Source organism: Leptosomus discolor, chromosome Z (assembly GCF_034619465.1).
Source record: "Leptosomus discolor isolate bLepDis1 chromosome Z, bLepDis1.hap2, whole genome shotgun sequence".
In the NCBI taxonomy this organism is placed as follows: Eukaryota; Metazoa; Chordata; class Aves; order Leptosomiformes; family Leptosomidae; genus Leptosomus; species Leptosomus discolor.
Window position 1 is genome coordinate 44,901,857 of NC_141419.1, and position 24,510 is coordinate 44,926,366.

General features: G+C 38.3%; 1 protein-coding gene across 2 annotated transcripts in view; it reads right to left on the minus strand.

Annotated features, from left to right (window-relative positions):
- Positions 1 to 24,510, minus strand: part of AUH (AU RNA binding methylglutaconyl-CoA hydratase) — a 120,780-nt gene that overhangs the window by 61,932 nt on the left and 34,338 nt on the right. For both annotated transcript variants that reach the window (XM_086479848.1, XM_086479847.1), the window contains 2 exons: positions 18,064 to 18,150; positions 127 to 219 (listed from right to left, as the gene is read on the minus strand). In XM_086479848.1, coding sequence (XP_086335974.1) covers positions 127 to 219; positions 18,064 to 18,150 — 180 coding nt within the window. The remainder of the gene's footprint in view (positions 1 to 126; positions 220 to 18,063; positions 18,151 to 24,510) is intronic.

Consider the following 24,510-nt stretch of genomic DNA (forward strand, 5'->3'; position numbering starts at 1 on the left):
AAATAATTGATTATAAACAACATCAAATACAAAGTAAGTTTTATAAGATTGTTGCCAAAACAAGGATTAGTCAAGCCATTAGTAACTATAATAATCCTATGTTCTATAAACAGGATTCAGACCTACCTGCCACTCTTATATCACAGGCTAATGCAAGTTCTAGGCCACCACCTAATGCAGTTCCATCTATTGCAGCAATAGTAGGTACAGGCAGATTAGCTGAAAAAGAAAGTACCAATTAACACAGGCCTCATATAGAACATCTCTGAAACACCATTTCATTACATTTTTTTCAAAGTACAGTCATGCCATGGGAAAAAAGTTTCATAAAACAAAGTGGGACTAAAAATTGATTGCTCAGCAACACTTTGGCAAAAAGAAAAATCAACCCTCCCTCTAATCACACAGTGGCTGAACAGGTTTGCGAGCCTTTTTCTCTAGCTTCTTCCCACTTTTGACAAAAATCTGAGTCGTAAACTCCAAAAATATACATAGCAGAGCTAGGCAAACAATAAAACAGGAGTACTTAAAGGCATGTACACAAACAGTCTCAGTTGAAATACAGATGTCTTATCATAATCATCCGTGACAATAGCATAGCTGGAAAATCTCTGTGTTTTAATATTCCCAGACATGGTGTGGCCAACACTATTGCCCCTTTTCTCCTTTAAAGCAGCAGCTAACAGCTTAATGGAATAGGGGAAAGTTTTCAGTCTGACATACAGATGCACATATTGCCAGTACACATGATAGGCAGCAGGGCTCCAGAGGCCTGTATGACCATGGCATGGTTTGTATTTAATTCATCATCGGTGTTCTGACACAGGGAAGTGATTTAAACATTCAACTTAAAGTACTGCTCTTCACCTCCATCGAGTTTAAGTTCTCTTCTCTCTTCACCACAAACTTCAGAAATAAACTTGTATATTACAGCTTCAATTATATTTAACATATTTTACCACAAGCTATCAATAATTTTAAACTATACTCAAGTAATATTTCAGCAGTACATTTTTGGTACTGAAGTTTCAAAGACAGTCAAAAGCAATTCATTAGCTGAACACTTGGGTGTACAGCTTGTTGAAATACTAAACCAACTCTTGACAGCAATAGCTTTTTCTGCAGATGTTAGAAAAATATTTTCTTTGTTTTAATGTTTCAGCTACTTGAATTCAATGTCCAGTTCATTCAGTCTTAGCTGGAAATTGAAAAAGAAAAAAACCTGCTGCCAAAATATAAATCAAAATGAGGTGTGAGAGAATATTCTCTCCTTTTAAAATCTAGAAGGGTAATGAGACTAAAAATTATTAATTAATGTATTAGTTACAAATAATACTTAATTTATTTTGTGAACTATTTAGTTTTAAATTTAGAAGTTCTGCTACCTAGCTTAGCTTTTTCCTTTCTGACAGATGCACTTCCGATTACTTCATTTTTTAAAAAAAGTCAATTAAATGTTAATGTATATCAGCATGAATAAATCTGTATACATATAGTATCTCACTGGGTAACAAAACAAAATATCAAATTAAATTAAAGCCTATTTTTAGCTGAAAATAGTCATCCTTTTATAATTAACAACTAATGAAAATCCAAATGTCTTTAAGAAAAGGACAAAAATTTACCAATGCATTTCAAGATCCTAACAGATGCTTTAAATCAAAGTCCCTTGGTTACTGGTTTAGATCATGATTAAAAGTGATTATCTGAATCAATATTCAATGTCAAAAGAGACTACTGATTACCCTCTGCAATATCAAGCACTTGCAGTCACTTACAGAGCCCACAATATCCATTATACTTGCCATCTACCACAGAAGGCATAGGAGGCAGAAGAGAAGGCAACTTTTTACTTTTCCTTAGTTGTATGGGAAGGCAGGAAGAGAAGGCAACTCTCATTTCCAGGAGGGATAGGCTGCTGACCAAAACTCGTAACCCCGTCACCATAACCAATTTGACAAATAGTCTTGCAGTACAACTTCAAGGCTGATGCAGCCAGCATTTCTCTTAGGAATCTGCCTTTGCCATAGGTAAATGAAAAGTAATTTCCCTGAACATAAAGACATGGTCATTATTAACTGTAGTTTCCAGCAGTTACTCCTGCATGTCTCCCCCATTTCTCAGAAAGTAGCAAACAGAATCTGGAGCACTATTTACTCAACTTTTGCAGTACTCCAAGGCAGACTACTTCCTCTATGATAAGTAACTTCCAGATTTAGCTGTGGTAAAATTCAAGTTGACTATTACACATAGAAATGAAACTTATAGGAAGGGTATTATAAAACAGCTTAGTTTCAAGAAATACAGCTAGCATTCCTATCAAGAAACACTAAAATTCATAATTCAAAGGGATTAAAAAGGAGTTTGATACCATATGTTAGAATCATCCCTTCCCAAGGATATTAATTTTAGAGGGTCACCTGACGTGGAAGTTGACAATGAATGAAAGGCAAAATACAAATTCCTTACAATAGCTCTGTGCATATCTACCAAAAGAACTGAAGAAATTAATCCTTTAAACGTGTTCTTGTAAAGCATCAGAAAAAGCAACACAGAACTAAATTAGCAATTGCTCTGGATTGTAAACTGGATTTCTATGTTACTAGAACTTATTACCAAGGGTAAAGCTTCTTGGCATTTTCATATTTTGCAGCACAAGAGGCACTTGTTCATGTTTATCTTCATGATTTTAATACACAACTGCCTACACTGTTCAGATCATAAAAAAACAGAGATTATGTCCGACAAATCATGGCCTATAGACTTAACTGAGTTGTACACACTCAAATTTTAAGAACAATAAATTATATAAATAGACAGGTCAATCTCCACAATGATTTTAGATTGCAAGGTTCACTTGCTATGAATGACAGAAAAAAAATACTTAAAGCTTTGCCAAGAAGCCCAGTGGTTTTATCCTCTAACATTCCCCATTTTTGTCGTGCTGTAAAAATATATAAATTTCAGGCAATTGCTGTACTACTAAACATCAGAGCTAGATTCTAGATCTGATGCAGGTTTATCAATGTGCTGTCATGAGCTGCATAGTAAAATCCACAAAAGGAATTAGAAATATATACAAAAAAAAAAAATAAACTAGAGTGTACAGCACAGAGACAAGAGTAGACCATGTATATACACAGCTTAATGTTGTTAGAATTAGTTTAAAAAAGGTAAGTAAAAAGCAGCATTAAACTGCAGACAGAGAATCAGACTGAACTACTGTAGTACATTAAAGTGTGGAATATGAAGGACATTAAATAATGAGACAGAATATACCATGAATTCATAAAGGATTACTTCACACATCTGTTGTATTATAAAACATGCTGCATATTCTGCAGATACACTTCCATTCTGTACATAAAACAAGTGTCCCAAGTAAAAGGTAATACTCATATCCTAATATAACAAAAATGATATGATATTACAAAAAAGGAAGGTTCTAAGTACAGAAAAGAAAAAGGGTGGCCCATTTCAGTATCTGTCAGTCCTAGGTCAGAAACAGAGCCAGACAGAAGACAAAAATGCATTTCTATATTTGAGATCACAGGAGTAGAAACAGAGTTTGGACTAGCTGAAGAGAGACAAATATGAACAAGCAGATCAAAAGAATTTTTATGTATTAAGTTAATTGAGGAATAAACTGTTAGGACAGAAGGCATAAAATAATGTTTATTGGCCACTCAAGACATAATACAGGTGGAGTGACCAACATAACATGATACAGCTAATTAAGTCAAATAAACCCATAAAACCAAAGTTAGAAAAGATAACAGACAGCAAAATAAAGAAATGGACCTGTTTCCTACTCTGTAGTAACTGTGGATCTTCAGCTCATGCATTCCTGGTAAATCTATATGTCACATTGTCCTGGGTTACAGTGTGAAATGTGCCAAAAAAAAAAAAAAAAATATTCTATTACCATCTTCAGGAGCTGTTGAGACCAGGTGGGGCTGTGCTCCCTGCCTCCCCCCTCTGGACTATCTCCTGTCAATGGGCACAACAATGCCTTATCGCCCATCGATAACTCGCTCCTGGGCTATCTCCTGTTAATGGCCCATCAAGGAACTGCCTCACGACTCCCCATCCCATTGTGAGATGCTCCGCCCGGGGCGTGGGGGGGGGGGGGGGGGGGGGGAGGAGCCAAGCAGTCCATGCCAAATAAATACTGAGATTTCAAACACCCTAGCAGCCTTCTTCCACTGGATTCCCAGAGGAGCTTTTCCCCCCACTGGAGTTCCGGAGGACAAGAGCTACCGGCCTACCACTGGACCTTCGGAGGAAGACCAGACTCTTTTCCCTGATAGCTACTTCAACAAAACTACATCCATCACTTCAGGAGGACTGCAGCCAGCATCTTATCGGACTGCTACTGCCACCCTAACAGGGTGTCAGGTTGTATTTCTGACTCTGTCAGTGTAAACCAGTGGGTTGTTTGTTTTTCCCTGCCTTGTGTTATATATATATATGTATTAGTAAAGAACTGTTATTCCTATTCCCCATATCTTTGCCTGAAGGCCCGTTAATTTCAAAATTATAATAATTTCGAGGGAAGGGGGTTGCACTTTCCAATTCAAGGGAGGCTCCTGCCTTCCTCCACAGACACCTGTCTTTTCAAACCAAGACACACATGTAGTTTCAGATTAGGCTGAGCAGAAGCATCTTATAGACTTAGGATGCCTCCTGCTTTCCTGTGACTCTCCATTACTGAAAAACATAAACAGCAGAGTAAGCTCCCACAATTTTGTCACCAGTACAGAATGTTACAGGAGGAGGACCTGGCATTTAAACACATACAAACTCATGTAATGTGTGGGAAGCAATCTAAAAGAATCACAGCTGTTTTGAAGCAGGTAACTGTTATTTCATCTTTTAAGTGACTTTCCACACGATGTCCACTGCTGGTGACTAGCAAGGGATTTCCTTTCTGCTTAGAGATGATTATATGATGCATGAAATACCAGCATATGAATACAGGCACCAGGTCTAGAGGATTCGACCAAGAAATGTTTTCTCAGATACGTGTCACAAACCCCACATAGCTGAATCATATATTGCGGACACTGACATTCCCCAAATAGAAAGTAGAAGTTGCCTGGATTCTATTCACTATTTAGTCCCCTGACTAATTCACTTTAAAAGTTCTTGTAAAATTAAAGATATGCAAGATAATACACAAGAAGAAACTGAATTGCACTTGATACTTTCTTAGCAACCATCAAGACGCCTTTTTCTATACCTGCACAGCCTCACTTTCTCACTATTCACAGACAATGAAATGGTCTGATCAACTAGGAAAAATCCACTTTACACAGGTATTGAGAAAAAAGGAAGGAAGAAGTATGAAGAATGAATAAATAAACACAGTAAAAACAAAATGGCAACAATACATGCAATAAACACATTCTTTAGACAGTCTCCAAGGGCTCAAAGGAAGACCTATCACTATTACTAGTCCCTTACTAAGAGTTCCTGAAATAGGCAGAGGAAGAATAATATGGTTACCCAGAATTCCAGACTTTATGATTTGTGTTCCTGGTCAACTTAAATCAACTTGTCCAGATTGATTAACTTAAAATATGTGACACCCATAAAAAATAGTTACTGATTTAGAACGTATCAAATCCAAATGACCAACCTCCTAACAGCGGCTTCCTTGCTTTTTAAGTAAATTCATACCCGTAGTATTTTCTGCTAGTAACTGTACCACATATTTGTAGAAAAATAAGAAACATTCTCGAGCAAGGCACCAAATTTTGAGATCTAGGCTGTTCACGTGCCAATGAACTTTCTATGAGAACCATGCATTTGTAGCTTGACAGCAGTTTCAAACAAGCAACCTGAAGAACATCTGCAATATTCTTTCCTATAGCTAGGATATAGGAGCCATCATTAAAGAACTGGAAGTCCAGCAGACTTAGAATTCAGTTTCTCTGAAAGTAAAAGGTCTGCACTGTTACTGCAGAAATAGTTGCAGTTCATGATTCCTGTGAATTACAAAAGAAAACTCCACAGAAGCCCATTCAATCCCTAACAATGAACAAATTATATATGGTCCCTTAGATATAACTAACTTCTATTTTTGAAGTACTCTTTTACAGATTAGAACAAGTATTTTCAATTCAATTAACTACAGAAGCTAGAATTTGGTATTTAGGAACATTCAGATGAAGCCTCACTTTATAAAGCGTGCCTTTTCAAGCATTTGATATGAAACACTAAAATGAAAGACAGTCACCCTAACTCCCCACGCTATTCCTCTGTTGTCCTCATATACCTGGACAATGTTGAAAAAAGTCCTTATTGTTCATCTCTCTTCTTACTTCAGTGACCTCTGTCAATCAGTCTTTGGAAAGAACAGTTATTCAGATGTAAATCAGAATCAAGTCACTACCTCTAGCACCTACTGAACCAGATTCATAAGGCTGACTTGTCTTTAATTATCAACAGACAGCCAATGGTCTAAGAATAATTCTTGTTCCCCAGTACTGATGAAAAAGAAAGTAGTGAGAGTACACTATTTCCCTCAAAAAATGAGTCTCCAACTAAGATAGAAGTAGCAAGAGAATTCAAATTTAAATGACAGCACAACTGAGTTCCCACAGAATGAAGAAAGAGATTATCCAAGCTATTTATTCCATATATGCATTTCTGATTACTTTACAAATAAGGTTGATTAGTACACAGCTTACTAGGACAAGCAACTTCAGGGGGCATTTCTAGCAGCTCATTTTTCCTTTTGAATAATGGATTTCATAAAACATAAAGCAATGAGGATGAATTGTCTAAAAATATCCTGCACGCTCTGAGTATTACATGGATTACAGGAGGAAAGTATGCTATAAAATGAGGGATAAACAAAAAGTTCCACAATTCATTATTATGAATTTGTTATTGGGGACCCTGACAGGCTGGAGAGGTGGGCCCAGGCCAACCTCATGAAGTTCAACAAGGCCAAGTGCAAGGTCCTGCACCCAAGCTCGGGCAATCCCAAGCACAGATACAGACTGGGTGATGAGTGCATTGACAGCAGTCCTGGGGAGAACGATCTGCGGGTGTTGGTGGATAAAAGACTGAATATGTGTGCTCTCAGCCCAGACAGCTAATTGCATCCTGGGCTGCATCAAAAGAAGCGTGGCCAGCAGGTCGAAGGAGATGATTCTCCCCATCTACTCTGTTCTAGTGAGACCCCACCAGCAGTACTGCGTCCAGCTCTGGGGCACCAGCACAAGACAGACACGGAGCATCTCAAGCAGCTCCAAAGAGACACAAAGATCATCAGGGGCTGGAGCACCTCCCCTATGAGGACAGGCTGAGAGAGTTGGGGTTGTTCAGCCTGGAGAAGGAAAGGCTCCGGGGAGATCTTATAGCGGCCTTCCAGTACTTAAAGGGGGCCTACAGGAAAGGTGGGGAGGGACCCTTCATGTGGGAGTATAGTGACAGGATGGGGGGTAACGGTTTCAAAGTGGAAAAGGGTAGATTTAGATTAAATATTAGGACAAAATTCCTTACTGCGAGGGTGGTGAGGCACTGGAACAGGCTGCCCAAAGAAGCTATGGCTGCCCCCTCCCTGGCAGTGTTCAAGGCCAGGCTGGATGGGGCTTGGAGCAACCTGGTCCAGTGGAAGGTGTCCCTGCTCATGGCAGGTCCCTTCCAACCCAAACCATTCTATGATTCTATAATTCTATGATTATCTAACTCAAGTATATTAATAAAGCATGGCAAATATCTGCCTACATAGGCCTGCAGCATGTGAGAAACCTTTAAATCACAGAATAGTTGAGGTTGGAAGAGACCTCTGGAGGTCACCTTGTCCAACCCCTCCGCTCAAGCAGCATCACCTAGAGCAGACTGCTCAAGCTCATGTCCAGATGGCTTTTGAAGATCTCCAAGGAGGGAGACTGCACAACCTCCTTGGGTAACCTGCGCCAGTGCTTGTTCACTCTGACATTAAATAAGTGTTTTGTGATGTTCAGGAGGAACATCCCATGTTCCAGTTTGTGCCCACTGCCTCTGGTCCTGTCACTGGACATCACTGGAGACAGCCTAGCTTCATCTTCTTAACATCCTCTCCTTTAGGTGTATATATATATATATATATATATATATATATATATCAATCAGATCACCTCCTGAGCCTTCTCTTTTCCAGGCTGAACAGTCATCGTTTGCTCAGCCTTACCTCATATGACAGATGCTCTGGTCCATTTATCATCTTCACGGCCCTTCACTGGACTCTCTCCCGTAGCTCCATCTCTCTCTTGTACTGGGGAGCCCAGAACTGGGCACAGTACTGCAGCAGTGGCCTCATCAGTGCTGAGTAGAGGGGAAGGATCACCTCCTTCTACCTACTGGCAACACTCCTCCTAACGCAGACCAGGATACCACTAGCCTTCTTTGCCACAAGGGCACAGTGCTGTCTGATGTTCAATTTGGTGCCCACCAAGACCTGCTTCTGCAAAGCTACTTTCCAGATCATTAGCTCCCAGCAGGTACTGGCGCATGGAGTCGTTTCTCCCCAGGTGCAGGACTTTGCACTTTCCTTTGTTGAATTTAACAAGGTTCCTGTAAGCCTATTTCTCCAGCTTCCTGAGGTCCCTCTGAATGATGGCACAACCCTCTGGTGCATCAGCCACTCCTTCCATTTTTGTATCATCAGCAAACTTGCTGAGAATACACATCATCCAGATCACTAACGAACTGAACACGACTGAACCCAGTATTGGCCCCTGGGGTACACACCGCTGGCTAGAGGCCTCCAAGTAGACTTTATACTGCTGACTACCAGCCTCTGGACCCATCTGTTTAGCCAGTTTTCAGTCCACTTCACTGTTTGCTCATCCAGTCCATACTCATCAGTTACTCTGGGAATCTTATATGAGACAGTGTCAAAAGCCTTACTTAAGTCAAGGTAGACAATATCCACTGCTCTTCCCTCACCTACTCAACTAGTCATTTCATTATAGATTATAAGGCTGGTCAAGCATGATCTCCCTTTTGTGAATCCATGCTAATTACACCTGATGACTTTCTTGTCCTTCATGTGTTCAGTATTTTTCAGGATGAGTTGTTCCAGCAGCTTCCCAAGGATAAATTTTAATTTACAGATAAGAAAGCTCTCTCTGTCTTTCTCTGTATATTAATTTAAAAGTAGTAACAATAATGGAGCCTTCAAATTAATAAAGAGAATGGTCACATGTCCAAAAAATGTCTAAACATAACTAAACACATATTTATAGATTCTATGATGGGTCAGCCATTAGGAAAGCAAAAAAGAAGAAACAGAAGTCACATCATAGAGTGAAAATGTCAAATAAAGAGTGATAAAATTTGGGGTTTATTATTACAAAACAACATACTTATTTACACCCTATTTATCATCAGTGAATATTTCAACTAACAATAGCTTTAAACCACATTATAGTGTAAGTCTATAGGTTGATTCCTACACCAACAATGTTGAAGAAAAGTTCAAGATTTGTTACTTTACAGAGTTTCTTTACTAGCCCCAAATCTGGAAATTTTCTGGTAACAAATTAGGAAAGAGTTTTCAAAAGGCCACAGATTTAAACAGAAATTTTGAATCAGCATTAGTGATTATTTGAAACTACATGCTAGCTTGCTATAATAACTGATAATGACTTTTGATTTTGGTTTTAAAACAATTAAGTTTATACCTAAATATTCATATCTTGTAACTCAGAATAGACTTCTGTTCCACCTTTTCTCTACTCAGATTTTTGATCTCTCCTGGAGATGTTGCTCGGTGTAAAACCAAGATTTTTCCCTTAAAAAAATAAAAGGGCATAAACTATGTAACTTGAGTGGCAAGTAGAGGCAGTCTCTGGGCAATTATGATAACGGAAATATTTTTTGTATTAGGAATATTTTAATCACAAAATCACACTTTCACATAAGTTAATTTCTGTCACAGGGAATCAGAAAAAAAATTGCAACACAATTCTATACCTTGATTTCATCTTTCAGGATCTTTTCCTGAAGAACAATAATATTAAGATGGCATATGAGCTTTGCACTTAGAGAGCAATGTCGGGTTTGCTTCAAGCATCTACCTTGCTTTGTAAAATCTGTTATCAAATCAGTGACTACAACAGTTTGCTTGCATTTTCAATTGCAAGCATACTATCAAAAAAGGCCTTCCTATGGGGAAAAAAGCTAACAGAAACCAAATACTTCAACAACCACTTCCATCCATTCTATAACACTGTGAAAACCAACCAATATATGTAGCAGCATATGAAAGTGGCTAAGAGAAACTGCCAAATCTTCCTATATGAACTTGATGGCAAAGAAGATTGGCCAAATCATTTTTATGCAAGGAAAGTAATTAAATGCTACAAAGCTTTACCTGTCATAATTGCTAAAAAGAATGAAAAAGTGGTTACTCAAAGTAACATATATTTACCTATGTTTTAAAAATATTTCCATCTGCAAAAACATGACCATTTAAGTCTTAATGGTCTACATGTGCATTCAGATACACACATTCTTTTCCATACATTGCTAGTTACAACTGTGAAAGGCTTTTAGCTACCCTCTAATTCCTGTGCTTTGGATAAGAAGCTTAATAGACTGCTACCATTGATAGATTTATTTCAACATTATTATCATTGCTTTAATACCTTCAAAGTTCAGGCAGACAATCGGCAGCAAGAAAGAGCTGCATAAAAAAAATATTTTTTGTACTTGTAAAGAAATTCTGCTTTTTAATGAAAATGGTTACTGTACGTTGCTTACAGTTGATTATTAAGTAAAAGGTATCAGTCAAGTTTATCTTCCCTTTATTATGACAGTAGCTAAAGGGTTTTCTTAAGGCATCTCCCTCAATCCCATTAATTTCCCAGTTTCCTCCAGTAACCACTCACTCTTACAAATGACCTAGAAAAGATATTTTTGTATTCACAAAAAAACACTTAATATAGGAATATTATGTTCTTAATTTTAAAATATTCTATTTGGTACTTTATTATTGACAAGTAATAGGGACAGTGTGTTTTATATTCTTGATAACAGGAGCAAAAACTGGGAAACTAATGGGAATGAAAGAGGTGCTTTAATCAAACCCTTTAGCTACAGTCTTCTGTTGCCAACTCTCACATGAACTTCTTTTTGTACTATATAAAATAGTTTGGATATTTCATTCATCTTCAGTGGTATACTTCAGTTTGATAAACAGATTCCTCAGTTTCTTCATATTTACTGATGTTTCTTCTTGTACTCTTACCCTGCCCTCAGTAAAACAATAATGAACTAAACCCAAGACGACAGAATCTACTTTCTGTGCAAATGAAGAAAAGTTTTTAATAGAAGAAAAATGAAAATTAATTCTTGTATTTCTTACCCTTACTAAGTACAATTAAGAACTTATTACTTACTTAAAAAGCACAGCACATATTCAAGCACTGAATTTACAAAACAAAAGGATAATGCCAAGGATAAAAGATCTCAGTTAAACTTTTATGCTCTATCTCTTTTTAAGTTTTTTTTTTCTTTTCTTTCTCAGAAAGCACACAAAATAAAACTCAAACAACAGCACAACTATAATCTCTAATACTTAAGAAACCAATGGGCCAAATTTTTCATTTTCTGATTCTCTACTTGTTTGAATTACAGTATGAAGATAACACATACTCTAGTACCAGTAGCATTCTTGTTTGACACAATACAAAGAAAAGCCCACGGATTCTGACCATTTTAGCTGAGCATCTCTAGAATTTTTCTCCTGTATCTATTTCAGCAGTATTCCATATACGTACATTCCCCAGTGCCAGAACATCTTTAATTCTAAATTAGCTTAATATATTAAGTAATAGTTTCAGTCAGTTCATTCACTGAACACTACAGAGTAAACACTGCCTAATGTTTCACAGTAAGCTTTTTTTTTTTTTTTTAATATAAACTAGCTTGGTAATATCATCAAAGCAGTGCACACCTAGGCAAATGTTTAATAGAAGACTTGAACGTGCTATTCTGAAGTCAGAACCTAATGCTCCTAAGCAATGAGCTTAGGAATTCTTCAATGGAGGGGCAACGTACTACTTTCAGTATCATGCCAGGAGTTGCTGCTCTTTGAATACCAATTGGTTCAGAGAACAGAGCCAGAGACTGAGAGAGGCAAAGCAAAAGAGCTAACAAGCAATTCCTTCTCATTCAGGGACTGAAACATGCAATTTCAAACCTGAACAGGGTGAGGAAAGGGTAGAGTTTCCCAATGCAGCAAACATACACAATGTGGCTCCCCTGAGAGGGAAGAGAAGCCTTGGACAGCAAGTCATACTGGAGGTCTGTTTCAACAGTCAGTGTGCAAACTGGCTACGTTGATTTCAATAAACCATTTGAGCAAGCAGCATCCTTCTTTTGGTACAGCTACTTTTTGTGGGAGGAAAATTAAAGAGCCATGTCCAGAGCACAGTCTCTTTTCCTCGTAGAACAGCATTTGGAATTACTACCAGAAGGAAAACTAAACTACAGCTGAGGCTATGTTAATTTTTGTCAAGGTTGTACATCAGTACCAGGGATGAAAGTAACGAATTAGCAATGCAAAGCCACCTCCTTCCCTAATCTTCGATCTGTAAATGAAAAACAATCAGCTCATCCCAAAATTCAGGTCCTCCATTTCCACATCTTTTTTTATAACGGTTTTTAGAAAGTCATTACTATGGGGGAAAAAAGCATAAAGCATATCAGCAATTCTGAAAGCAATGCTGTCATATAAATAGCTAATAAACATCTTGGTAGAGAAGTTTAATGTTGCATTCATTGCCTTTATAATGGTACTGAGTTTAGCATTGTGTTTTTTTAATTAATAACAATCCAATGGAATTTGACAAAGCCCATAATTTCAGCTCTGCAAGGACAGTACTGTCTATTTAGGAAACAGACAATACTTAGTCAAAGGGTATCTTAAATTAATTCAATGTTAAGAGAAGCAGTAAATCTAGTCTGGAAATCTGGAAAACTACCAAGAGCTCAGCAATGCGTTCAGAATGCTAGCAGTCTTGGACTGTATTAGCATGTAGCACAGCTAATACAGGCAACAACATAACACAGCAAGAGAAATACCATGCCAAAACCTCCCTTTTATGGTGTCAGCAACATAGAGAGACCATGGTGCCCAAGGACAGCTGCTAAGCACGGCACTGCTAGCTGTAAATTTGTCCTTTTTCAAATGCGATAGCTACCTGTGATGATTCATTCAGCTTCCCAGCTAATGCTTTTTCAAGTTATAGCCTGTATCTGCTCTTCCCTAAGACAGAAACCCACATTTTTTCTCACCGGATTTCCAAACTAGAGTACACCATCTTTGCCGCCCAGATTTACCTCCAGCAAACACAGATGGATTTGGTCAACATTACATAAACAGTCACTTCTCGGAGTAGTAATCAAGTCTGGAGTGTTCATTACTAAATCAGGATTTTTAATGTTAACCAAAGCTCCACAGGAGCCCCAGAAACTCAAATAGTAAAATAAGGCACTGTGCTGACCTCATCAATGATAATTCTTGCCTATTTTTGAGACTTTACAATGGGAAGGTGGGGTGGCAGTTAGCAGACCAGAAATTGAGTGAAACTTATATAATCCTGATCCCACTCTTGGCAAGTTTTGACAACTTGCATCCAAAACCAAACTGTAGCATATAATGTGGCACAATCTAGGAATTTACAAAGATGAATGATCTCCCATAGTCAAAAAAAGGAACTTTTTGGAGACAAGACTGTTCTCCTAAGGATGAACAAGAGCATTCTTTTAGGTAAATTAAAGGTTTGTGATGACAGAGAAGCCAGAATGACAGAAAATTGCTGAGGAGCAAAAATATAAATCGGTACATCTAGAATTGTGTCTGCGTTGAATAAAATAAAAAGCACACAATAAAAAAACAAATGCAAGTGACTGACAGCAAGGTGTTTTCATTGAAATTGGACTATGTCAAAATCACATCTGTGAAAATTATGTCTAAACAAAGTTACTAAATATCACTACGTATTAAAGATATGCCACAACTTACGCATCAAAATTAATCAGACGTCTTAAACAAAGCAGTATATGGTTTGTTAGAATGGAACATGTCCAACAGAAAAAAAGTAAAATCAGCACTTTATTAAAAATTTCTTCCTTAGCTTAGTTCAGATTTAGGTTTCATGAGGCCACAAGTAAGGTGTTTTGCCTCCAAATCTGACATAAAAACCAAGCCTGACCACACTTTGATTTTAAAAAGTAACCCAGAAAGTCAGTCTCCAAATTCTTTTCTTATTTGTGGGACTTAGGTATTTACATCTATGTTCTCTGGAAAAGCTTTGCTAACCAATGGTGTTCCTCACTCATTAAAGGTTGGGGCCAAATGACACTCCCAGTAATTACAAGCATTTGCCAAGTTCAAATCCTTTCTGCATCTTCACTTTTTCCTTCTGTTAAACAAGGTGTTTTTCTGGAGGAGAGTGGTTATTGCATTCAGCTCTATACACAGCCTCAGTTTGTTTTGCAACTGAAATCGCAACAGATAACATACATACAATGGTAATATTAGGGCCCAGACCCACAGCCAGTGCAAAGAACAACATAGACTTAATGGCAGTCATACCATAAAATATATGCTGACCCACAATGATGGCGCTTTTTTTCCCCCAAAGCATGAAAAACAAGGTTTCTCAGAGCCAGTAACATCTTATTTCATTTACTCAGGCCTGTTTTGTTGCGCACAGTTGCAAGAGATGTATTAATGCTTTTCTCTCCTAGTTTTTTGAGGATAAAGTCAGCCTTACATCAGTAACAAAGAGCCTCAAGGCAGAATACAGTAATGGACAAGAAGTCTTATAATTCCTACTACTAAAAAAAAAAAAACCCAACCAAAAACCAAGAAACACACAACAAAAAAAAACAAACAGCCACAATTCTGGTGTAATTTTAGCAAAAGCAACCACTGCTAAAAATAGAGGCTGGTTTGATTTTTCCCCTCCTTAACTTAAAGCTTTAAGCACTGCAACTGACGGCTCAGTACAAATTTTTCAGCTCTTTTTTTTAAGTTCTTATTTTTATATCAAGTGATATTTACTGCAGTCATAATACTTCACCCAAGTTTAGCAAGAAGTTATAAATTAATCCCATAAAAACAAGTGCAGTGTGCTTTTAATTTCTAGAAAAATTATCTTCTGTAGTTGTATTCCAAAATGATACTACAGCTTTTTACAAAACCACTAGCATAAGGATTTTAAATGTAATGAAATTGACAACAACTAAAGAAAGCCAAAGCATGTTAATTCTAAAAAGCTAAGTTTATCCAGTTGTTCAAGATGTAATTAACCTTTTGTGTATTCTGTCTATAAAGATAACTTAATGGTCTTCTCTCTCAAAATATTGTTAAGAATAAGCATCTCCTTACTAGGTCACACATCTGAACACAAACGCAATTATCAAAACATGACCTATTTCTGAAAAGCAAAAAGTAGAACACATTTTAAATGAGATTACAGCCTTAAATGTGGATCGAAAAAGAACAAAGTGAGTGATTGGAAACACTGTTCCCCAGCTATATACCATTTTGCAGCGGCAAATAATAATTCAAAAATTGTTTCCCCTCTTTAACCATCTCACAGCATTCTGGTTGTTGCTTGGCAGAAAAAAAGATCATTATTATTTTCAATATACAGATTCATTGCAGTAATCAAATGCAAACACAATGTCTCACTGGTTCTACAAAAATTACATTCTGTAATGACAGATCACTTCAGAAGAAAAAAAAGAAGAACTGAGAACCTCTGAATTGCTACAAAATTAATGTTCACTTCTGTTCATAAGGGCATCATACAACATGATGCCTCGTGCACCCATCTAATCTAGTCTCATTTCTAAAAATCACATTTTTATATTCTCTAACAGTTCCTGATGTAAGAAATCACACTTTTGATTGCTCTGCAAAGACTCTTCAGAAATATGTTAGACCCATCCTATAAATTTATCTGCTGTTGGCATAATGTGTTCAAATGCAATGCTTCAAATATGCATATGGTGGGAATACACCATGTGATGGAAAAAGAAAAGCTACTTATATAGTATGCATGTCCAAACACATGATACAAAAATGGATCAACAACATTAAAAGTGATATCTCAATATTCTTCTCTAATCCTGCAAAAAAGCCTTTAAAAAAATTAACTGAGAGATGGCCAAATATCACGTAATGATTGAAGAACCTTCTAGTGACTGGTTTGTTCAGTGTTTTAAAGAAGAAATGGCAAACAGGGGAGCGAGGATGGAAGGAGGGAGTGAAGAAGGGAAGCAAATGTGGGAGAAAGAGGGGAAGAAGGTGGAGGGGAGAGAGACACTCTTTCAACCTAAGCCAGAATTTTCTTACAATACCAGACAAGGGCTATGTTCAAATTCCTCCTCTTTTCCAACCTGCAGCATGTCTATTTGCTGTTACTACATTGCCACACAAACCTTCCTATCTAGGTACTTCAGTGACCTAGATTCTCAAATATTAATGCCGCTTACTCATAATTTCATGCTTCTTTATTCAGAAAGAAACTAAAGATCAACGAATGAAAGCACTCATACTGGTTTCCTAAACTTCAAGTAATTCACTGTTAGCATAATGATCCACCTTTTAGATAACAATGAAAATTTGCTTACGTATTCAGTAGTTAAATACTCTCACAGGAACCTTAATGAAGTTGAAGACAATCAAACATTTGTCTTAAAGTCTTTTCAATGCTGACGCAAAACAAAGCATCAAATCACTGTGTATATTTTCCAGTTACTCAGTGCAGAATGCCAAATCCAAATACTTTTTTAGACCTCATGAATTTTCTCTCTTAAAAAATTAAGAATAAACAAATTTTTAAAAAACTGTTTCCTGATCATAGGAAAATCTTAAAACCACTTGCCCCTATTTAAACATTAGTAATGGCTCAGAAAGTATTTCCAGTAACTCCAGTCCAAGAAAGGCTGAAAAATAATTCCTTAGAGCTAAGAAAGCTTCCAAAAAATCTTACAGAGTAACTAAATGGAACAACTTGTTCAGCTTTCCAATAAAAGAACAAATGCAAGTATAAAATACATATCAGCTGCAGGAAATTAATAATCTATTCACTTCTAGATATTTTACTGATTTTATTTATTTAGAGAGCCTTGAGGATCCACTTCACTTCAAAGACAAGACATTAATTCAAAGACACAAATATCTTGGTGAAGTACCTAATCAAAGACCCATTCTTCAGTTGCCTGTCATTTACATGCAAAAACATAGTTGTTTCCACTCATAACATTCTGCCAAACCAAGATCTGACCCAATGTTATCTAGGAAATACATCTAAAAATATTCACTAAGAAATTATTTATTTCGCAGAGTTTTACGCCAAAATTTCAAGTGACAAAATATGTCGCATATATAAATCAAATGTATAAAATTAATTGCTCCAGACTTGGTACACTTGACTTCTCTTTTTGACAAAACATCGGCAATGCCCTGTTGAAAAACAATTACACTAAAAATTATCAGCAGAGATGTAGAAACACAATGATTTGACGGTGAATTCATAATGTAACATTTCCAGAGAAATTACTATACTTAAAACTGGTATAAGTCAATTAAAATCCCAATCTATTAACAGGTTTTACTACACTAGAACAAGTGCACATTAAACAAAATTTTAGAAGGCCTTAGAAGCTAACTTTCTATCAACAGCTGATGTTTAACATGTTTCTAAAAATGTTTTAAAGACCGTGTTAACTATATCAACTACGATAGTAAAAATTAAGTACTTGGATGTCACTGAACAGTCCATCCTTTATGAAAACAGCAGGGCAAATCACCTCTACTTCAGTTGATATTTATCTTTTTCTAGCATTCTAAAAAAAAGGTCCAAGTCAATTAGGAACATTTTAAAAGAAGTAATGCACCATGATTCGTATTTATTAATAGAAATAGTTATGGATATCCTACTACCTGTGAAGAATTAACCATGCATGTTTATGTCATTCCTCTGATCTAACACTTCCCAGGTTACAGTTAAAATGGCATTGTTCAAGTGAGAGGTTACATACCCATTTCATTAATAGTTGCTCTTGCTTTTGAGACAAAAGAACTAACTTCACTTGCGTGCATTTTTGCTCTTTCTTTAAGGTCAGCACCTGTAAGTGACATTTCACATACATATTAGCAAGCTGTATACAGTACTGTAAATAGGTTTTCAAAAGTAAAATATTTCTGTATTCCAAAAAATTTTAAGTCTACCCTGAGGCAAGGAGAGTTCAAATTGGTCACACTTATTTTCCACAGATTTCAAGGAAAACATGGACTGTTTATCAAGGAAAAACAAATAAACAAACAAACACCACCAAAAAAAAACCTCAAAAAAATCAAATTATCCACCACCAGATTTTCAGTAAGTATATTTTTCCCAGTGACATTTCTTCTTCTCATATTAAAATAGTTTATGAACAACAGCATTTATGCTAACATTTCATCTGAGATACACTTTTATTTTCCCAACTGTGTCACAAAGTCTGATAAACATGAGTTTTTCATATTGAGCTCTTGTTAATCTTTTATTCCTTATGTTATTCTTTATCTAAAACACTTAGGGTGCATGGTTTTACATTAACAGATTATATTTATCTAAACAAAAAATTCTACAGTGCAGCTACTACCATTTTTTAACTCACTGAAATGTATTTTTGAATACCATATTTTTCATTCTTCCAAAAAACTGCTAAAACTTCAAATTTTTAATCTCTTTCTTCATGAATATATGAAAATAATTCTGTTTAAAAAGCACACTGTAAATAGAGATGGTTACAAAAATGTGGTTTTAAAAATTCTCTGATATGCAAAGATATGATTTCTCTCATGAATGGCTAAAGAAAAAGAGAGACAGTAGTAATAATAATAATAGCTAAATACAGAGTAAGAATGAAGTCCATCTTTCTTCTAGAGAAAGAATACATGAAAAAGACAAAAGCTGCATTAGCACATTTATTCTCCAAAGTGCAACATTCACACTGCCACTTACTGACTATTTTTTCCATTTGGTAAAAATGAACCTATTAAGTTAGTCTCCTTGCATATGTCTGAAAAGGCTAAAGAAGGCATACAACCAACGTAAAAAACAGTTTTATGTTTCTCTACCCTGAGAACCAAAATATTATCCACTTAGGAAAATGCATCAGACTCAGATTAAGCTAAGATTGTAGCTCTGAATTTTAACTTAAACAGCCATAGGCTCCTCCTTTTACCTTTCTGGTCTTAACTCATACTAGACTCTCTTGACCCTCTTCACCAAACATACTTTTTTAGTCATACTTTTGCTGACAGCATTAGTTGAACTTTACAGCTCTAGTCTAGCTCTGTGAAAATCAGTATCTCAATCTGACATTTTCTGATAGACATCCAGCTGCTGTTTTAAGGTAACACGCCCAATAAAGCAGCTCTACATCTCCCCTTCTACTCCTATGCTACCATCATAGCAAAGCTCCACATTTCACTATGACTTTTGTTCTCCTTCTATGCATGTCAATATAAAAACAATGACACATCAGTACTGACTGCATTTGAATGTTTCTTGATAAATAACGTCAAGTTTAACTCACACTACCAGACACCTTGCCAAAAGCTTCCGAACTACCTTCTAGAATATGCCCCAACGGAAGACAGTATGACAGGCCAGTTAAGCAGGCAGTATAAACCAGGAATTACTGTGGTCAAGTCTGCACTGCAGCAAAACTGCAATTGCTACCTTAGTAATTCACAATCAATGAACACAGAAATCTTGCCAGGTACCTGAAAAGCAAACAAAATTGCATCCGTAAATCTGGATAGAACTCTAAATCACATAAAACTGCAAGCAACTTTCACAAATGCATTTATGTATAGGGTTCTGCAACTAAAGGAAACTTCATAAAACTTCATGACAATACCTGCCTTAAAAGTTGCATCAGCAAGTGTGCAAATGAAAAAATATCACTTCTTCGACACCAGTTAAAAACTAGGTCTAGCTTCTACAACTTGTCCAAATCATTGCCTATATAAGAACAACAAGGAACTGCATGCTTTATGAACAAGAAAACTGTATGGCTGTACAACCTGACTCAAAACTTCCACACACTAAAATCCTGCTCACTGGGCATACCGTTGAAAAGTAGATAAAGAAAACTTCAAAAAAAGAGAGGCATTGAACCTAAAAAATACCCCTAGTATTGCTGTTAAGAAAATCCACTGTCAAGATAAGACTAAGGCAATTTTTAGGTTTTGACTTATGCAGACTCATTTAAAAAAATGGACTCAACCCCAAAAATCCAAACTCTTCCAAAACAAAAAATATATAAACTGCAGGCTTCTTCCTTCATTTAGAATATGTATTTCCTTGAAGATATTTAAAGAAATCTATTAAATTTTCAACAAAAACTTTCGTAAGAATGGATTACAAAGCAGGTGCCAATTTAAAATTAATGATTTTGAGTACTGTAAAAAAAATTTCTAGTACAACAGCTGATTTTAGTGCCTTAACCAACTCTGTAATCTTACATTTCCCTTCTTAAGTATTTTGCCCTCATAACTGTCAAAGAAATGGAAAAAGTTCTTCTCCTAACTCTTTGCTAATTTAGCCCAAAAAGCATAATAATAGTAACTGAAGCTTTTTCAGAGAGAAGACTTTTAGACAGAATCCACTTGCTGCACTCCAACAGAACATGTGTCTTGGCATCCTCTGATTCACAGGAGATGGAACTGCCACTGGCTTAATACTTTTGTTCCTGTTATAAGATTCAACCACTGATCAAAGAATTCTTGAAGAATTCCTTGACCCGTATAGCGGAGGACTATTCACATACTTCTTTGAAATCTGTTCTCAAGTCAGAAGGAGGAAAGGTTAAGTTTCTGAAGACAGTCATGAAGGAGAGTGCAGGTTCAACCAGAGACTTCTGCTGTCTCAGCTACTGAAATCAAAGACCCCTCCTCTCACCCCAAGTTGTCTACTTTAAAGTATCTGAAAATAGTATTTGCTCAACTGCTCAGAACAACAAAGTAGCTAAGCTTTTCAAACCACAAAAACTCTCACATAAGAACCTCTGCAACTTTCCCACGGGCCACAGCTGAAATCCGCAGACACATTTGGCCCATCTCCTTCTTCACATCCACTCCCACTGGACTCTGAGGGCTGTACTGTGGGTCTGTGACTCCACACCACAGGGATCTCTAAGCCCTTCTATCCAAAGATATAAGAAAGGAGGAACCTGAGCTACCAGTGAGCTGAGGCAAACTAACTGTTGCAGATTTGATTGTACACAGTAATTAAGTCCCCACAACCATCCTGTTTGTACTGAAGCATGAATCATTGTTTTCTCCATATTATGTTTTCTGGCATCTAGATGCTTTGTCCCACTAATTGTTTCTCATTCGCTCAGAAACATAGCAAAAGCTAGTCAAAACTAGCTGCGATTCTAGGGGACATGCTCCCCAATTTTCACCTCTCTGCTCCCAGCACCTTACAAACTTCCTTTTAAAGATTAGGGAGTGCCATTTTCAAATTAGTAGCTGTTACTACAGGACAAAAGAGAAGTGCAATAGTGAAAGACTACATTGATGACTTAAGTGCCTCTATACAAACGCAGGCAGCACAGGGAACAAACAAGAAGTTGAGAGACAAGAGCTATGTGCACGCCTGCAATCTAATTCACATCACGAGCACTTGGTAGGATGGCTGCTATGAGTAGAGTGCTGGAATGGAAGGGTACAGGATCTCTAGGAAGGACAGGCAGGGGAGACAATAAGGGGGTGTCACCCTTTATGTCAGTGACCAGCTGGAGAGCATGGAGCACTGCCTGGAGATGGAAGAGGGCCAGCTGAGAGCTTAGGGGTCAGGATTAAAGGGTGGGCAGGGACAGAAGACATTCTAGTGGGGCTACAGGCTGCCCAGTCAGGAGGACTGAGGGAACAAGGGCCTCAGATAAGATACAAGGCCCTCAGACAGATAAGAGTGGCCTCATGATCGCAAGCGCTGGTCTTCATGGGGGACTTCAACCACCCCAATATCTGATAGAAGCACAACACAGCAGGGCACAAGCAATGCAGGAGGCTCCTGGAATGCCCTGATGATTATTTCTTCTCCAAATGATGGAGGAACCAATAAGGAGAGGAGCTATGCTGGACCTTGTTCTCACCAACAAGGAGGGGCTGGTGAGGAATGTCAAGCTCAAGGGCAGCCTTGGCTGCAGTAACCATGAGTGGTGGAGTTCAAGATCCTCAGGGCAGCAAGGACTGCTCACAGCAAGCTCGCTAACCTGGACTTCAAGAGAGAAGACTTTAGCCTCTTCAGGGAACTCATTAGCAGAGTACCATGGGATAAAGACCTGGAGGGAAGAGGGGCCCAAAACAGCTGGTCAATATTCAAGGATCACCTCCTCCAAGCTCAGAAGCGATGCATCCTAACAAAGAAGAAGTCAAGCAAAAATGCCAGGAGGCCTGCATGGATGAACAAGGAGCTCCTGGACAAACTCAAACACAAAAAGGAAGTCTACAGAGGGTGGAAGCAAGGACAGCTAACCTGTGAGGAATACAGAGAAAGTGCCCAGGCCAAGGCCTTGATAGAATTAAACCTGGCTAGGAACAGCAAGGGCAACAAGAAAAAATACTATAGACATGTCAGTGACTAAAGGAAGACTAGGGATAGCATTGGCCCTCTCCAGAAAAAAATGGGAGACTTTGTTACCTGGGGTATGAAGGTTGAGGTACTCAACAACTGTTTTGCCCCAGTCTTCACTGGCAAGTGCTCCAGCCACACCACCCAGGTCACAGAAGGCAAAGGCAGGGACTGGCAGAATGAAGAACCGCCCACTGTAGGACAGGATCAGGTTCAAGATCGTCTAAAGAACCTGACGGTGCACAAGTCCATGCGACCTGATGAGATGCATCTGCGGGTCCTGAGGGAACTGGCGGGTGAAGTGGCTACGCCACTATCCATCATATGTGAAAAGTCGTGGCATTCCAGTGAAGTTCCTGCTGACTGGAAAAGAGGAAACATAAGCCCCATATTTAAAAATGGAAAAAATGAAGACGTGGGGAACTAGAGACCAGTCAGTCTCACCTCTGTGCCTGGCAAGATCGTGGAGTGGATCCTCCAGGACAATGTGCTAAGGCACATGGAAAATAAGGAGGTGACTGGTGACAGCCAACACGACTTCAGTAAGGGCAAATCATGCCTGACAAATTTAGTGGCCTTCTACAATGGGCTTATAGTGTTGGTGTGTAAGGGAAGAGCAGCCGTTGTCATCTGTCTGGACTTGTGCAAAGTATTCAACACTGTCCTGCACGACATCCTTGTCTCTAAATTGGAGAGACACAGATTTGATGAACGGACCACTCAGTGGATCAGGAATTGGCTGGAAGGTTGCAGTCAAAGACTCATGGTCAACAGCTCAATGTCTGAGTGGAGACCAGTGATGAGTGGTATTCCTCAGGGTCAGTGGGCTTAACATCTTTGTCGGAAACATGGACAGTAGCATTGAGTGCATCCTCAGCAAGTTTGCCGACGACATCAAGCTGTGTGGTGAGGTCGACATGCTGCAGGGAAGGGAGGCCATCCAGAGCGACCTTGACAGGCTGGAGAGGTGGGCCCAGGCCAACCTCATGAAGTTCAACAGGGCCAAGTGCAAGGTCCTGCACCTGGGTCAGGGCAATCCTAAGCCCAAATACAGGCTGGGCAATGAATGCATTGAGAGCAGCCCTGTGAAGAAGGATCTGGGGGTGCTGGTGATGAAAAACTGAATATAGGCACTGTGTGCTCTCAGCCCAGACAGTCAATCACATCCTGGGCTGCATCAAAAGAAGCGTGGCCAGCAGGTCGAGGGAGGTGATTCTCCCTCTCTACTCTGCTTCTCGTGAGACCCTACCTGCAGTACTGCGTCCAGCTCTGGGGCTCCCAGCACAAGAAAGACATAGACCTGCTCAAGAGGTTCCAGAGGAGAGCCATGAAGATGAACTGGATGTCCCCTATGAGGACAGGCTGAGAGAGTTGGGGTTGTTCAGCCTGCAGAACAGAAGGCTCTGGGGAGACCTTATAGTGGCCTTCCAGTACTTAAAGGGGGCCTACAGGAAAGGTGGGCAGAGACTCTTTGTCAGGGAGTGTGGTGATAGGATGAAGGGTAATGGTTTAAACTGAAAGAGGGAAGATTTCAATTAGATATCAGGAAGAAATTCCGTACTGTGAAGGTGGTGAGACACTGGAACAGGTTGCCCAGAGAAGTTGTGGATGCTCCCTCCCTGGAAGTGTTCAAGGTCAGGTTGGGTGGGGCTTTGAGCAACCCGGTCTAGTGGAAGGTGTCCCTGCCCATGGCAGGGGGGTTGGAACTAGGTGATCTTTAAGGTCCCTTCCAACCCAAACCATTCTATGATTTTACGACAATGGAATCAGCCACTTCCTCCTACAGCTACATTAGGATTTAGACAGGTAGTCTCCACTTGCGAATAAACTCTTCTTGAATCAATTCACAGAAGTA